Source organism: Furipterus horrens, unplaced genomic scaffold (genome assembly GCF_987537825.1).
Source record: "Furipterus horrens unplaced genomic scaffold, mFurHor1.1.pri manual_scaffold_11, whole genome shotgun sequence".
Taxonomy (NCBI): domain Eukaryota; kingdom Metazoa; phylum Chordata; class Mammalia; order Chiroptera; family Furipteridae; genus Furipterus; species Furipterus horrens.
Window position 1 is genome coordinate 90,308,352 of NW_028327181.1, and position 15,016 is coordinate 90,323,367.

Here is a 15,016-nt window from a genome sequence, read left to right on the forward strand (position 1 = left end):
TTTCAGCGCACCCCCTCCACGCGCCGCTGTGGCTGGGTGCTCTCTCTTGTCCTCCTTGTGGCCCCAGTGGCAGTGGGCAGTGCAGGGGGATTAATGACCCCTGATACCAGCCCCCAACCGTGACTGAAGGAGTTGGTGAGTCAATGCCCCTTGATCCTCAAGTGGGATGATGGAGGCGTGTGTCCCACGCTGGCTCCCGAGGGGTCTACAGCAGGATCAAGCTCTAGCTGCCCAGAGGGGTGACAGCCTCACCCTTCTGGCCACCTTCCCTTCCTGGCCTCACCTCCTGCTGCTCCGTTTCCATCTGAGCTCCTCCCCTGGGGCCTGGACACTCGTGTCTGGTCCCGCTGCCACCTTCCCTCAAGCTGTGCCCCTGCCCACGCCATCCCTTGCCTGCGTCCTTCACCCATGGCCAGTCTCTCCCTACAACTCGCCCCCTACAAGCGCTGTCCCCATCACCTGGGCCCAGCGGGACCCGCGCCTTCTCCTCAGCCCTCAGCCGGATCTCAGGGCTCACCCAGCGCCCATCCGGGGTGGGTGTGAGCACCATCAGGGCTCCCTGACATGCAGCAGCCCGAGCACCGAAAGTGGCCACTGCTTCTCCACGGGGCTCTTCCCACCCAGCCCCAGCACAGTCCCAACTTCACAAATGCTGGTTGAAAAGATAAATATTATTATTTACATCAACTGCCCCTTCTCCCAGACCGACCCCCAAAGCTCTGCTCTGGCTGTCTAGTACCTCTGGAGGTGGGAGGATCCAGGTAGGGCTGGGCCAGTCTATACCTGGAGTGTAAGTGACCAGCTGGCTGGTTGACCCAAGGGCCATCTGTCCTGCTCTAGGGCACTGGGGCCAGCGAGACGCTGAGGGTCCTGCCCCTTGTCCTATTGTTGCTTAACTGACAATGCTGCCCTGGAGGCCATCCAGGGGCAACAAGCTCTCTGTGACCAGCAGAGAGGTTGCCCAGAGGCCAGGTCATTTAAGCCAGCAGGTTGGATGGTCCCCCATATTATCTGCCCCCCCAAAGAGAGACCAGCTTTGGCCGGGGCACACCATAGCTGTCACTTATAATCCACTCCCTCCCACCCTCAACTTCTCACAAAGGGGGAGACACCTGGGGCAGGTTAGGGAGAGGGGGCCCATGTGTCCAGCAGGTAGTAAAGGTCCAAGGGTGCAATGCAGCGAGGCAGGGCGTTTCTGGTGGCAGTGCCACAGGGCCAGGTGAAGTTCTGGTGGCTTGGGAGGATCTCTGGTAGTGTAGCCTGATGTCTGATGATGCCACCAGTTTCTGATGTCTCCAGGACTCTGACCACGTGGCCTCGGTTCCCAGTGTTGTTGGAAGGCATTGCCAAGTGCTGGAGGCATCATCACGGTGGCTGCGATGCTGTCGTAAGGGCTTCCCATGATGCCCCTGGGGCAGTGAATGGCCCCCACAGTTGTGGAGGAAGCAGGTCTCCAGTGCAGTGTCTTTGTGCTCTGGGAGAAGACACCATGCGGAGGGACCCATGGGCTGCTCTGGGTTTCCCGGCTCCCCATTTCCACTCCATTCACAGGGAGGACTGGGGCCAGGGGAAGCCAGAGGCCCTGGGCCCTGCCCAGTCCTGTGGGTTATTTCCCATTCGTCCTGTGGCCCAGAGTGTGGCTGCTCTCACAGGCCAGAACTCTTGCTCAGCTGGGTATCATGGCAGAGCCTCCCAGGTCCCAGTGCCAGCACCCCTGAAGGTGCAGAGAGTGGGAAGGAACCGGCCTCCCCCACAGACACGGCAGCTGGCTGAGCCTGGCCACCATCTTCCCCACCAGAGAGCTCGGGGCTACTCCACGGTCCTCCAGCTCAGACTCCGGTGGACTGCTTGATGCTGTGAAAGCTGACCCGGGTAGGGGAGGTGGGGATGGACATGGCGCGGGCCACACGGGCGCGGATGGAGTGATTGTCCTGCCATCGGTGCCACCTCTTCCGGATGGCAGAGCGGACCTGTGGGCATAGAGCAGACCATAATGTTTGAGCTGGGTCACAGGATGCCCCTCCTCCCCTGAGGGCTGCCATGAGCAGTTGTACAAGAAAGCAGCCGTACAGGTGAGCAGGGCACAGGTGTGCAGTGCACAGGTGTGAGGTGTACAGGGGACCACAGAAAAACATAGTTGCAACATTGTTGAGTTGCATATTTTGGGGGAAAGTTTCCTCAAGTGTCCTGAGGAAGTGGTGCCTTTTTCTAATCCACACAAACCATGCTTTTGCCACAAAGAAGCCCCACCCTCAACCCACATGCATCCTCTGCCCCAGGGCTTGGCTTCCTGGTGTTCTAACTACCCATTTCACAGACTCATTGATGAGACCTAAGCCCCAGCTCTTCCCCTCCCCCTCCGCCATGTCAGCTGCCCGAGAGCAGGGAGTAGGCTTGCCACCATAGGAACAGCATGGGCAGGTGGCATGAACTCTCTTGGGGCTCCCAGTGCATCCCTACAGGAAACTGGGGGAAGGGAGGAGGGCCGGCATGTGAAGGGCAGAGGGAGGCTACAGACCATCTCTGGTTCAAAAGGCCTCCTGCCATCCTGAGCCCCAGTCCGGGGTCCTTACCTCGCTGTTGAGGAAACAGTAGAACACAGATACGAAGAAACCCTGGGTGGAGGGAGAAATCGGGTCAGGGGACTCTGTGGTGTGGCCCCACCCAGTTTTCGGGCAGCCCCCTTCCCTCCCCAGCCTCCTGCCTCTCCAGGCCCCAGCCTGGGAGAATGCCCACCCTTGGAGGTGTGGGGCTGCCAGGACCAGTGAGGGGTGGGCGTCGGTACCTGGAAGGACTCCAGGAAGGAGTTGAAGTAGATGAAGACAACCCGGGAGACCTCGTCCTCCCCGGGGTTCACAAAGAACAGCATGTACGTGATGCCCAGGAGGGGAAGCAGCACCAGAGTGGCCTTCACAGCTTTCCTGGGGTGGGGTGGGGGAGGCCCAGAGTCACAGCCCACACCAGAGGGGATTGGGGGAGGGGGTGGCAGGTCCTGGACCGTCTGAGGTGGGGGTGCTGGGGTTTCAGGAGGGACTGCCAGGCCTAGGGGGAGACCCTAGGTCAGAGGCTGGGATCTCTGGAGCCCCCAGGGGTGGGGGGAGGGAGGACCAGCTACCTGTACTGAATGGTCTCAGACGTGGTGGATGCCCGAAGTTTGGTCATGAGGATGCGGACGATGTTGAAAAGGAAGATAAAATTGATCTGCAATTGAGCACAGAGTGGGATGGTGTGGACATGTGTGCGCGCGACATGTCCGGGGTGAGTGGATAGGTCTGGGACTCGGCCATCTCAGGTCTGGTCCTGGTCCCCCCTGCTGCTCCACCCCACCTTCATTAACACTCAAACATTCTGGGCAGAGGGACCTTTTGGGGCCACAGGAGGCACTGATTGCCCCTCCCCACTGGGGCCCTCTCTCCGGCCCCCCACCCAGGTTCTTACCAGCAGGACCAGGATCATGGGGCCCTGGTAGATGTAGTCGGTGTAAACCCCAGGCCTTTTGCCAAACCAGCACCTAGAAGGCCACAGACGGGAGATGAGAGCAGGGGGTCACCTGGATCCAGTTCAGTGGCATGGGGGGCGGGGGGCAGTGCTTGGTCAAGGGAGGACTGGGGCTGGGAACCAGGCTCTGGGTGCCCCAATTCCAACTTCGGCAAAGGGTCAAGTCCCCTGATCCCTGCAAAGTGCCTCAGTTATTCCATCTGCAGGGGGGACAGCATCCTCTGTTATTAGATGTAAAGCTGGAAGCAGGCAGCGTGGCAGGGAGATGATGGGAAACAGCACTGGGCAGAAGAGGCGTGGGCCCCACACACCGCTGCTCCCCTTGGGCCCATTGTGGCTCTGGCACGTGCCCAGTGGTGGTGCCTTGCCCTGCCCCTGCCACGTAGTGGCCACCCAACAGCAAGCAGTCTCCGAATCTGCTCAATTGCAGCGTGAGCAATCTTGAGGCAGAAATTCCATCGGTTCCACCTGTTGCGGGAGGCAGACTTGCTCTGCATTTTCCTGAGCTCCCTGCAGTGAGCTCTGGGAAGGTCCGGAGAGTGGGCTTTTTAAAGACTGGCAACAAATTCAAGATTTCGAATAACACTGTGCAGACCAAACGTGAGCTGTCTGGAATCAACGCCAGTCCTTAGCCTTGCGCCTGGCTCCCATCTACTGCGGTGTCAGCATCTTGACACAAGATGGCGCTCCAGAGCCACGCAGACCGACTTCAGCTCAGGTGTCCTTCGCCTGAGATGCACGCGGGGCAGCTGCGGAGAACCTGTTCCTCCTCTTCCCCCCTGTACTCACACCCACACTGCAGGCACAGGCCCCACTGCCCAGGGTTTACCGTGGCCCTGTTGCTTCCTCCCTCCAGACTGGGCCCCTACCCCACTGGCTGTGCAGAGAGTCAGGAAGGATCACTCTGAGTCAAGAAGAATCACCCTGATAAATGGGAACAGAATTCTCCAGGCCCCTTGGCCATCCCAGTGAGGTTGTGGTGGCTACCCTACCCACTATGATGGTGAGGAGGAGTCATCACTGACGGAGGCCGCCTGGAACTCCAGTCAGACAGTGGGTTCCTGAAACCACTGTGGTGGAGAACACCCTGGCACATCCCCTGGCTTGGTCCCCTTTTTCTGCCTCCACCTCGGCAGTTGTCTATCTTAGCTGCACAGCAGAATCAACCTGGGCAATCAAAAACATCCCAGCACCTGGGCCACACTCTGGATCAATTACATCCAAGCCTGGGCACTGGTACTTTTTAAAGCTTTCTGGGTGGCTCTAATGTGAGCCAAGGCTAGAACCACTGCCACCGAAGTCTAGTTTTCAGGGGCAGCTGGGAGCATCCATTTCCTCAGGTACCTCAGGACTTCACAGCTGGAAGGAGTCTCTGAGATTGTCTGGATCAATTTCTATGAAGTCCATGGAATCTTTTGTTGAAACAAGTCTTAGAATTAATAGAAAACACTTGTACAGCATATATTACACTATGGCCAGACACTATTTTAACGCTTAATACGTAGTAACTCATATAATCTCCAACACAACCCTGTGAGGGAGGCACTACTATTAGGATGCCCACTTTACAGGAGAGGAAACTGAGGCACACTGTAGCAAGTAGACCAAGGTCATACAGCTACTTAGTGATGGTGCCACGGTTCAGACCCTGGACAGTCTGGCTCCACAGACAGCTGGTAACCCTTACGTGATTCTGCCTGTTGTCAGAACGCAAGACAGACAAAATGGCCAGGACCTGCCTGTCCAGTCCCACCTCAGGCACTGCCAAGGAGCCGCGGAGTGAGTCCAGCCCCAAGCCCCTTCTCATTCTAGATGAAGAAACTGTGGCCCTGACTAGGAGGGGGATATGGCTGAAGGCCCTTGGCGAGCATCAGGCAGAGCTGGGCTACAAGCCTGGACCTGGGGCTCAGGGGCCCTGAGGGCAGTGAAGAAGGGAGGAGGTGACTTACTTCTCATTGTCGTAGTACAGCTTCCCGATGGCCCAGGCCACGATGATGGGGAAAGGCACACCTGGGGAAGAGAGCGGCCATCATAGCCAGCCAGCGGGGCCTGGGGTGCAGGGCTGTGAGGACCCCAGTGCATCCCAGGGCCTAGAGGTGAACAGGGGTCCCAGGGGTAGAGCTGGGACCCACTCACCCAACATGCCTCCTTCAAGATGCTCCCACCGCCCCTGCCCCTCAGTGCTGCACAGCCCGCCACCCTAACCTGGCCCTGTAGCCTGCTGGCCTGCCTCTGCGTGAGAGGGCACCCTGGGCGGGCGTGTGGGGCCAGGGGCTGGCCCGCTCACCCCAGCCGATGCAGATGAACATCCACTTGCGCAGCCGGTCGGTGGAGTATGTGAGCACGATGGCCGTGTGCAGGTAGCAGCCCTCACCAAACATCCAGAAGAAGTTGGTCACGTGGAAGTAGTTGTAGGCAGCTGTCACCAACCTGCACCAGCCCTGCCGCCCCACCCCCACCAGAGAGGACAATGAGCCCGGGACAGGCCTGGGCAGCAGCAGCACCTGCCCTGGGTCTGGGGCCTCCCCTCAGCAGGATGGGGCACTCCCCAGGATCCATTCCTGTTCCATGGGCCCTATGGCCTGGCCCCCCCCCCTGCCAAGGCAGCCCCAGCTGGACCCCTCCTCTGATGCTGGGCCTGCCCCTCCAGGACACACCACATTACTCTGGTGGACTTCGGGGCTCATGGTGAGCTGGACCACGAACCACGTGGCATTGCGCAGGATGAAGGCCGAGATGAGGTTCCAGTGGATGATGTTTCTGAGGCACCGGATGCTCCTGGGGGCAATGGAGGAGGGTGAGCAATGGGAGCAAGGGGAAGAGAGAGAGGATGAGGGACAGGCCACCAGCACCCCTCCAGCCCAGGTGTGCGGATGAGGAAACCGAGCCTCAGAGTGTGGCTGACTGGCTGTCACACAGGGCCCTTCCTCCCTATGACCTGCCCAGACCTAAGCTCTGGGGGCAGAACCTGCCACGGCCAAAGCTCCAGGACCAGGGCTGCCCCTCCCCGATGGGCACGCCTATCTTGGCTGTGATCAGAAAACACAAGGCCTCCAGTGGGACACCTTCCCCCAGCTTTTAGCCTGATGCTTTGGCCGTCCCCCTTCCTCCCTCCCCGCCCCCAGGAATTACTAGGCAGGGGGACTGAACTGACCCTGCCAGAGGTCCCAAGACATCTGGAACTCTATGTCTGTCGCCTCCTCCCACTGAGGTGAGGGGGCTGGATTCCTATTCCCAGCAGCCCCCTTCACCTGACTTCTCTGCCCTGCTCAAGGCCCAGGGACAGTGCCGGGGACTTCTCACCTGAGCCGCAGAAAGAGGACAAAAGCCACCAGGAGGGCCACCAGGGAGATGCAGTGGCCCAGGTAGTTGATGATGATAGCGACATGGTAGTGCACCTTGCTCTTCTTCTGAGGCCGGAGAGAGGGGCAGAGGTGAGGTCCCTGAACGGCCCCACCCCTGCAGCCCCTGGACATGTGAGGACAGCCCCCGTGGGTGGCCGGGACAGAGTGGGCAACACGAACAACAGGGACCCCCTCCCGGAGCCCCCACGTGTCACGCATTGCCCTGGAGCAGCACTGGGTCATTTGAGATTGTGTCTCACTGTCTGCCTGTCCCTGAATCCTGTGCTCTGTCCACAGGATTTGGACAAATGTCACTTGACTCTCCACATCACATGGCGTTCTCCATTCTGCTTGCACAACCGCATGTGCACGGCTCACAGGTGTGCTCGCACACGCATGTGTCCATTCAGTTCAAACACTCTGGCCCTGGTGGGTGCAGACACCACCTCCAGGACTTCCTTCCTCCCCCCCATTCCTGGGTGGAGCCACCATCTTCTCCATCACCCCTAAATCCCTTCTGCTATAGCTGAAGTCTGCTCCGATCAGTGAGGGGGAGGAGCTGCGGTGGATTAGCACCCACAGAATCCTGAGAAATCATAGAAACTCTCAGGTTCTATCATTCACTTCCCAGGTCCTACTCCTGGCTCGGGGGTTTGCTTGAAGTGAAGGGGATCCTGTCCCAGGGCTATAACAAAGCCCCAATGTTATTACTCGATTCATTTTAAATATTGATGGTCCAGCAAATCCAGCCTCATCCATCTTCCAGAAGAGAAAACTGAGACCCAAGTCCACTTGTCCAAGGGACATGCCACTGTAGTAGGACAGCTGGCAGGCCAGGAGCCAAGTCCCCCAGCCCCCTGTTCTACCCGGCCCAACCCACCCCTCCTGAAGGTACGTCCTCACCGCAGAACCTCGGAGGTCCAGAGGCCCCAGTTCCTCAGAGGCTCTCCTCTCAGGACTGGTGTTCCTGGCAGAGGCTTTCAGGAACATGGCAGGAAATACATTAGCAGCTCAGGCTCCTGGGGGTTGAGACCCAAGGAGGTGCAAATGGAGAGGGAGAGAAGTAGGGAGCTGTGCTAATGGGGGGGGTCTCTGAGCACCTGGCAGCAGCCACCAAATCCGGACACTCCATGCATACATCCAGCCTGGCTGGAGCTGGCGCTTAATTACCTTTCATTAAATTACCTGCAAATCACCACTGTGAAGTGCCCCCCGCCCGGTAATGACAACCTTTGAGGGCCCCGAATGGTGTGAGGATTGCTTCTTTCACAGCCCAGCTGGGCAAGATGGGCTCAGGGTGCAGGGAGCCCCTTCACCACAGCCTGCCGCCAGCTGCCCCCACCCTGGCCACCACCCCGACCCCCACAGCAGGCCCAGCCGGGGTGGGGTTGTTTTGGGTTGAGTTGAGTCATTTATGAAGCACCTACTCTATCCTGGGCACGGAGGCAGGAGCTTACAGGGGTCTCTGCTTTTCTTTATCACAACTGCCTTCTGAGACTGTCCTTCTGTTCCTGTTTTTCCAGCTGAAGAGGCTGGGTAATCGGCTCAAGCCACCCAGCCAGCAGTCAGAATCCAGTACTGCCTGGTCTTAAAGACCCTCCTTCCCCTGTCCCCACGGTGCATTTCCTGGGGGACAAGCAGGGACGGAAAATAGAGGCATCCTCTCTGTCCTGGGCCTCTGTACGGAGGATGGGGGCCTCTGAGGGGTTCTTTGCACCGAGGCTGAAAGAGGAGAATTGGGACAAACCATTCGAGGGCTGCCTCGCGTGGCTCCTCGGGTCAGAGGCCCAGGCAGCCTGTCCCCCAGCCGCCACACCAGCTGATGCGATCTGAGAAAAAGCAAGCCGGCTTGGGGTAGGGGCAGGGGCCACAGTGCAGAGAGAGCCCGAGAAGACTGCTGGACAGATGGCAGCATTACCTCAAGAGACAACTAGCATCGCCAGGAGAGACAGCCAGCCACACTCAGGAGGTGGCCAGAGATCCCTTTGGGGTGGTCAGCAACACCCTGAGAGGTGGTCAGTGACACCCAGAAAGAACAGCCGGCAACATCCTAAGAGATACCCAGTGACTCTCCAAGAGACCTTAATGACACCGAGAGATGGTCAGCGACCTCTCGAGAGAGAGCACCATTAACTACAGAAGCCACTGAGATGTCCCCAAAACAAGTGGTCACGGTCAATGCCTGGGGACCTGACCAGTACTCTGTCCCTGTTGGTCATGGACGACACCGCAGGCATCCTGAGGAAGGTGGCACAGCATGGCTCTGGGCAGAGGCCTCTCCATCATACTTTCAATGGCCAGAGTCCAATACATAGTGCCCAGCCAATGGTGACCAGACTTTCGGCAAGATGCACCCTGTCCCAAATGGCAGCACAGTCAGACTTTCTGGCAGGGTGTGGGGGAAGGGAGCAGGGCGTGGGGGAGGGGAGAAGGGCGTGGGGGAGGGGAGCAGGGCGTGGGGGAGGGGAGCAGGGCGTGGGGGAAGGGAGCAGGGCGTGGGGGAGGAGAGCAGGGCGTGGGGGAGGAGAGCAGGGCGTGGGCGAGGGGAGCAGGGCGTGGGCGAGGGGAGCAGGGTGTAAGTGTCGTGGAAGGTGGGGGAGAGTCTGGGGCATGGGGTGTCCCTGCAGTGGAAGGAGACAGTGTGTGTGGAGGGTTGCTGACAGGGGGACTGGGGCCAATGTATGTAGTAGGTGCTGGTGCTGTAGGGTCAGCACTCTCTGGGGAGCTCCCGTATTGGGGGTGTGTCCCCTAGTGGTGATGGCTGTGGGCAGGTCTCCCCAGCCTGGCCTCTGGGCACCCTCACAAGTCCCATTTCACAGGCTGCCGGTCTGCCAATCCATTATCTGCAATTCCTCTGGGCGCTGGTGCTTAATTAGAGCTTAGCCTGGGCCCAGAGCTGAGAAACCAAACCCAGATGCTTGGTTAAACGGAGACACCTCTTCAAAGTAGCTCCAAGAGGAAACAGAAAGTCCTGGGAGTGGGGAGGGGCCCAGCAAGGCTGGAGGCTGGCAGAGGGGATGGCATTTTCACTAATTATATTAATTGATTACCCAGAGTGCTAGGTAACAGGCTGGCAGAGGCTGCTTGGGAGAAGGGTGGGTGACAAGGCCCGGCAGGGCAGGCCGGGTGCGGGATCGTGAGTGACAGCCCCTACTGAGTCAGTAGCCAGAGGAAAGTTGCCCGTGTTACCTGTGGTCCCATCAATGACCCCCCACCCCTGGGTGCCTGCTGTAACCTCCCATGACTTCAAGTGAGATGACAGATAGGGGCGGCACCCTCCACAGGCCGAGACACAGGTAGTTAATGCCCCCCTCTACCAGGATGTAGAGACTGTATACCTTTCAACCCTTTTGCAGACAGACCAGGATGCTGGGACCTGCCCAGGGTCACACAGCACATGTGTTGGAACCAGAATCCAAACCCCACACCATCTGCCTCCAAAGCCTGTGCAGTTCCCATGATAATGTGAAAGCGGGGACTGACGAGAAGCTGGTCCTCCCTAATCCTCCTTCCCACCCAAACCCCGCTGGTGGAGAGAGGGAGACCCCTGTCCCAAAGGGAGTGACAGCGTGTGCAGAAGAGGCCAAGGGCAGCTGACTTCTGACCCGGGTCTCTGAAGGCTGTTGGGGGAAGAAGGGCTGCCAAGTGTCCGCCATCGGCCAGCTAGAAGGAAGGGGCTTAAATCAGAGCCAGAGAGATCTGGGTGCACCGTGAACTTGCAGAGACATTCAGGAGGCTCCAGTGCAGGGAGGGAGGCTGGGAGCAGCTGGCATCTCCAGCTTTGCTGATGTCCTCGAAGGGGACTGATGCCTGCTCCGCGAGGGTGGTGGGGTGGTGGGGTGGTGACCTGACCTCCAGAGGGAGATATATGTAGTTGGAGATACACTGTCTGCCTTAGGCTATGCAGGCCCAGCAGGATGGTCAGAGCACAAGGTGGGTGTGATGGAGGCGGGGGAGGGGCTGAAGACTCCTCACCTGAGCCATGCAGCCCCCATACCACCCCTATACCAGCCCTCTCTGGGCATCTCCTGTGGTCCTAAGGGTCACCAACAGCCCCAACCTGCCTTCCTGAGCATGAGCCCCATTTCCCATCCTCCTACACCTCTGTTGTGTGCCAGGGTAGGAGTCCCCACCCCGTGGATTGGTCTACGTGCCCACCCCACCCCGATGCAAGCCCATCTCTTCTGGCTCAACTATGCTTCCTGACCTGGAACCCCAGCTCCCTCCCCAATCCAGGGGGCACCCTCCTCCCCAACCCCAGGGCTCTCCAGATGTGCTGGCTTAGCAACCTGCGGGCAACCTTTGCTCATGTCAGGCTGTCGGGGAGCCGCACCCACGACCCCAGCCTAGGGTGGGCTACGTGGTCTGGCCTGTGTGATCTGAGGTGCCAGGAGCCTCTTGCCCTGCACCCCAAGGGTCTCACCCTCCAGGGCAGCACCTTGAAGGAGCATGCCATTCTTTTAGGCCAAGCTTTGCTCTCTCTCTGTAGGTTCTGAAAGGGAACAGCAGAGCCCCAACCTCTCAGTGATGAGAGGCCAGGCAGCCTGGGGGAGGGGCTAGCCAAAGCACTCGGAGCTGGGGGGCAGGTGCTATAGGTGGGGAAAGCTGTTCTGTTACCATCAACTCACTTCACACCGAGTCCCTGGGGGTGGGCAGAGGAGAGCCTGAACTCCAAACCCCCACCCCACTCCTGGCCATGCATGTAACCTTGTGTGAGCCCCTCCCCTGGGCTGGGCCTCAGTCTCCCTATTTGTAAGCTGAATGGGTTGCATTAGGTCAGAGTTTCTCATTCTTTCCCCATCAGAAGGCACCCCCGGCCCCCGCCCCAGGGTGCAGAGTCCCAGGTCTTCCTTGGAGGATTTCATTTACTGGGTGTTGGGTGTGGCCCCTGGACCTGTATTAGAACAAGGGCTCTGGATGATTCTCATTCCCAGGCAGATCAGGATGGGAAGGCCTCTGAGGTCCTGTGCTGCTTCGATCCTTTAGGCGCAGGCGTTCCCAGGCCTGTCTGGACCAGTCCCTCTGACTTCCACACCCCAGAAGCCTGACATTCCTCAGACAGCTTGGGGCACCCTCCCTCTGCCCTCTGCTTCCAGCTCCACAACCCCCACCTTCCTCAGCACCCACTGAAGGGGTGGGTAGAGTGGGGGGGGGGCGCGCAGCGCAAGGGGACAGGGCAGCAACTGCAGGAAGATAAGATACACGTGTGCATCTGCCACATGTCAGCCTTAAAAGATTATTCATTGCAGCACTGTCAGTAATAACGAAAGACTGAGAATAAAAATTGGGTAAATAAATTACAGTCCATCTGCACGATATGATATTATGCAAATGTAACAAAGGACGAAGCTGCTCTTTATGTACTGATACGAACAATCGCCAAGATGGATAACTTCCACTTGGAAAAAGCAAGGCATCCAGCAGGGTGTATAATATGCACCATTTCGGTAACAGCAGAAAAGAATATATGTACCTGATTGCTCCAATGTGCAGAGAATGTCTCTGGAAGAAGACTTAAGAAACTGGCAGAAGGGTTGCCCTGGGGAGGGAACCCAGTGGCTGGATTGAGAGGGAGACATTCTCTGCATTCCCATCTGCACCTTTGGATTCTGTATTATGTGTGAGCAATATCGTCTCAAAAACATTTCACTATTTAAAAGGCTCTCTAAAAGGGCTTTCTTGAACTGCATGGCCCCCACCCCACCCGTGATTCTGATCTAGTCCCCTGTCTGCACCTGGATATGTTACTCAGGTGGGTGAGGTGGAAATGGATGAAAACCTGTTCCAGGGAGTGCGGGTGTAAGGAAGGACAGAGGGAGGGAAGGACAGAGGGAGGAATGGGGACCCAGCTCGTGGCTGTCAGCCTCCCACCGCCCACTTGGCACGCCCTCCCTTGTGGTTACAGGAACTCTGGCTCCCACAGCCTAGACATCAGCCTCTGGCCCCCCGACCCTGACTGGCCACTGGCCATGCAGTGGGCGCGGGCTCGAGCTGGGGCCCTGAGCCACCCCGACACAGGTAGCCTCGTGGCAGCCTCACCTCCTCACTGAGGATCTCCTGGCACTCGGAGTAGTTCACGCGTGCCGCCCAGCTGCCATTGGCCAGACACTCACGGTAGCCGTTGTCTGGAAAAAGGAGAGAGGGGCACAGTGACCTGTGGTTCCTCTCCCGAACAGCGACCTAGGCATCTGTCTGTCCGCCTCTCCACCCGCCTGGGCCAGCACAGGGGCCTGACTGCTAGGGGAAGCTGGGGAGAGCAGCTTCCCTACTACCCCATCTTCCTGCCTCTTTCTGCCCCCCGGTCCCAACAGGGGTTTAGTGTTGAAGCCAACGCCATGACTGCCCGCTCACACTGGCACGATCATGCCCACGGGACCGGCCCTCGGGCAGTTTTCACCAGATCACTGGACTGTTTCCTTGCAAGCCAGTATGTGGTGGGTGACTTTCTGAGAACTCTCCCACTTTGGGGTCTCTGGTGATAGCAAAAAAGAATGGTGGGATCTGATGCGTCAGTCCTCCCTCCCGCGCTGGTACAATCTGGTGTAAGGGTATGTGGTGACAGCTAACGTGGCACAATGAAATGACAGGGTTTCCTATGGTGACTTTCTGTGTGAGGTTTCCCATGGGGGACCCTCACATGGCAGCGATCCACACGGGGTGAGGCTCACAGGGCACATGTTGTAGGAGAAGGTCCCCGGGGTGGCAGTTCCCCACAGCAGCTCATGTCTTGTGGCAGAAAATGACAGGTAGCAGGAGTGTGCCGGGGCCCATCACGGGGGGCGGGCTCACATAACAAGTATCTCATTCTTAGGATCTGCTACAGCTGGTTTGCAGCCAGGCACAAAGCCCAAGGCAGGGTGGGGGTCTGTTCAGCCATCTGCTTGACTGCAGCCCAGAACCTGCCACCTTCTAAGGTGGCCTGAGGCCTGGCTTCAGGGCTCTGGGGTGACTGCAGCTGGGGATGGGGGTGGGGGGGATCACCAGGGCTCTGAACCTCAGTAGGAAAAGGACCAAGGAAGATCCAAACCTTGAGTCTTTTCTCCCTTGCTGATAAAGGTGGTCCCACCCCATATCCCCTCCAGCATTGGTGGCTCTGACGGTATTTCTTTGGGTTAAGTCTGGCCCTGACTCCAGGTGGAACAAGCTGGAAGATAATTGAGTCCCGGGCCATTTCCACCATGGTCTGTCCTGCTGCAGGCCTTTCTGTGGTTCCCACTGACCCTCACGTCACAGGGGGTGGGAAAGGGCTGGGGAAGCTGCCTGAATCCCAGTCCCTGAGCCTGGGGCTGGGCAGGGGCAGGGCAGTGTGTGGGAGACAGAGGCGGGACGCAGGGCTGGCTGAGTGCTGCTGTGCTGTGTGAGTGACCAGGGTGCTGGACTCCTGTGTACCAGAGACGTCTGGGCCAGATGACTCCCAAGGGGCTGTCCAGCCTGGGAGCTGCCTCTCCATGGCGACATCAGAATAAGCGGGAGATGATGGTGTGGGCGGTGGGGGGAGATGCTGCTATGTCCTCGAGAGAGCTGCGAAGCTGAGGCTCCCTCTTTCACCGCGCTCCCCACCGTAGCATGCCAGGGAGAAAACGGGGCTAAATGGATTTTTAAAGCTCTGCGCAGCTTTCCTGCCCGTAGACCTGAGTCTCGGCAGACTTGAGCCCTTGGGCAGAGTTGACTAGGATGCTGCTGATTCTCTCCTAATTGCTAAATGAGGCATAAGCAGCCAAGGTCTCAGTGACAGGGTTTTCAGGGAGGTCTGGGAGGAGGCAAGTGACCAGGGCATCCAGTGTCTCCTATGTGACCCAAAGTGTCTGGGACCAGAGGCTGCATCAGAATGTCTGCAGGGAAAGGGCCTTGGGGAAAGTGGTTCTTGCCTTAGGAGAGGCAGCACAAAGTACTGTTAAGAGTGTGGCTCTCCAACCAGACAACCTGGATTCAAAATCCGGCTCCACCCCTTGCTAGCCATGTGACCTTGGGCAAGTCACGCAACCTCTCTACTTCCTTATCTGCAAGCACTCCTATCTAATGATTAAGGTGAGCATTTTTAGTTAACTTATGCAGAGTGCCTGGAGCTCTGCCTGGCATGTGGCATTAGCTGGTACTGTTATTATTCAGAACATGTCACTGGGGGTACTGGTGGGGATAACAACAGTCACCCCTTCGGCCCAAGAGCCTCTTGT

The 15,016-nt window shown here is 58.4% G+C and overlaps 1 protein-coding gene across 2 annotated transcripts in view; it reads right to left on the reverse strand.

Annotated features, from left to right (window-relative positions):
- Positions 1–653: 653 nt before the first annotated feature.
- The window catches only part of CRHR1 (corticotropin releasing hormone receptor 1), a 40,460-nt gene continuing 26,097 nt past the window's right edge, over positions 654–15,016 (reverse strand). Inside the window, exons 4-13 of one of the 2 annotated variants that reach the window (XM_090257739.1) lie at positions 12,882–12,967; positions 6,802–6,908; positions 6,156–6,276; positions 5,786–5,939; positions 5,448–5,508; positions 3,439–3,511; positions 3,116–3,201; positions 2,786–2,921; positions 2,574–2,615; positions 1,764–1,970 (exon numbers count right to left, since the gene is read on the reverse strand). In XM_090257739.1, coding sequence (XP_090113865.1) covers positions 1,830–1,970; positions 2,574–2,615; positions 2,786–2,921; positions 3,116–3,201; positions 3,439–3,511; positions 5,448–5,508; positions 5,786–5,939; positions 6,156–6,276; positions 6,802–6,908; positions 12,882–12,967 — 1,007 coding nt within the window. In that variant the 3' untranslated portion in view covers positions 1,764–1,829. Of the gene's footprint in view, positions 1,971–2,573; positions 2,616–2,785; positions 2,922–3,115; positions 3,202–3,438; positions 3,512–5,447; positions 5,509–5,785; positions 5,940–6,155; positions 6,277–6,801; positions 6,909–12,881; positions 12,968–15,016 lie in introns of both variants that reach the window. The other variant, XM_090257738.1, reaches the window with a different exon arrangement.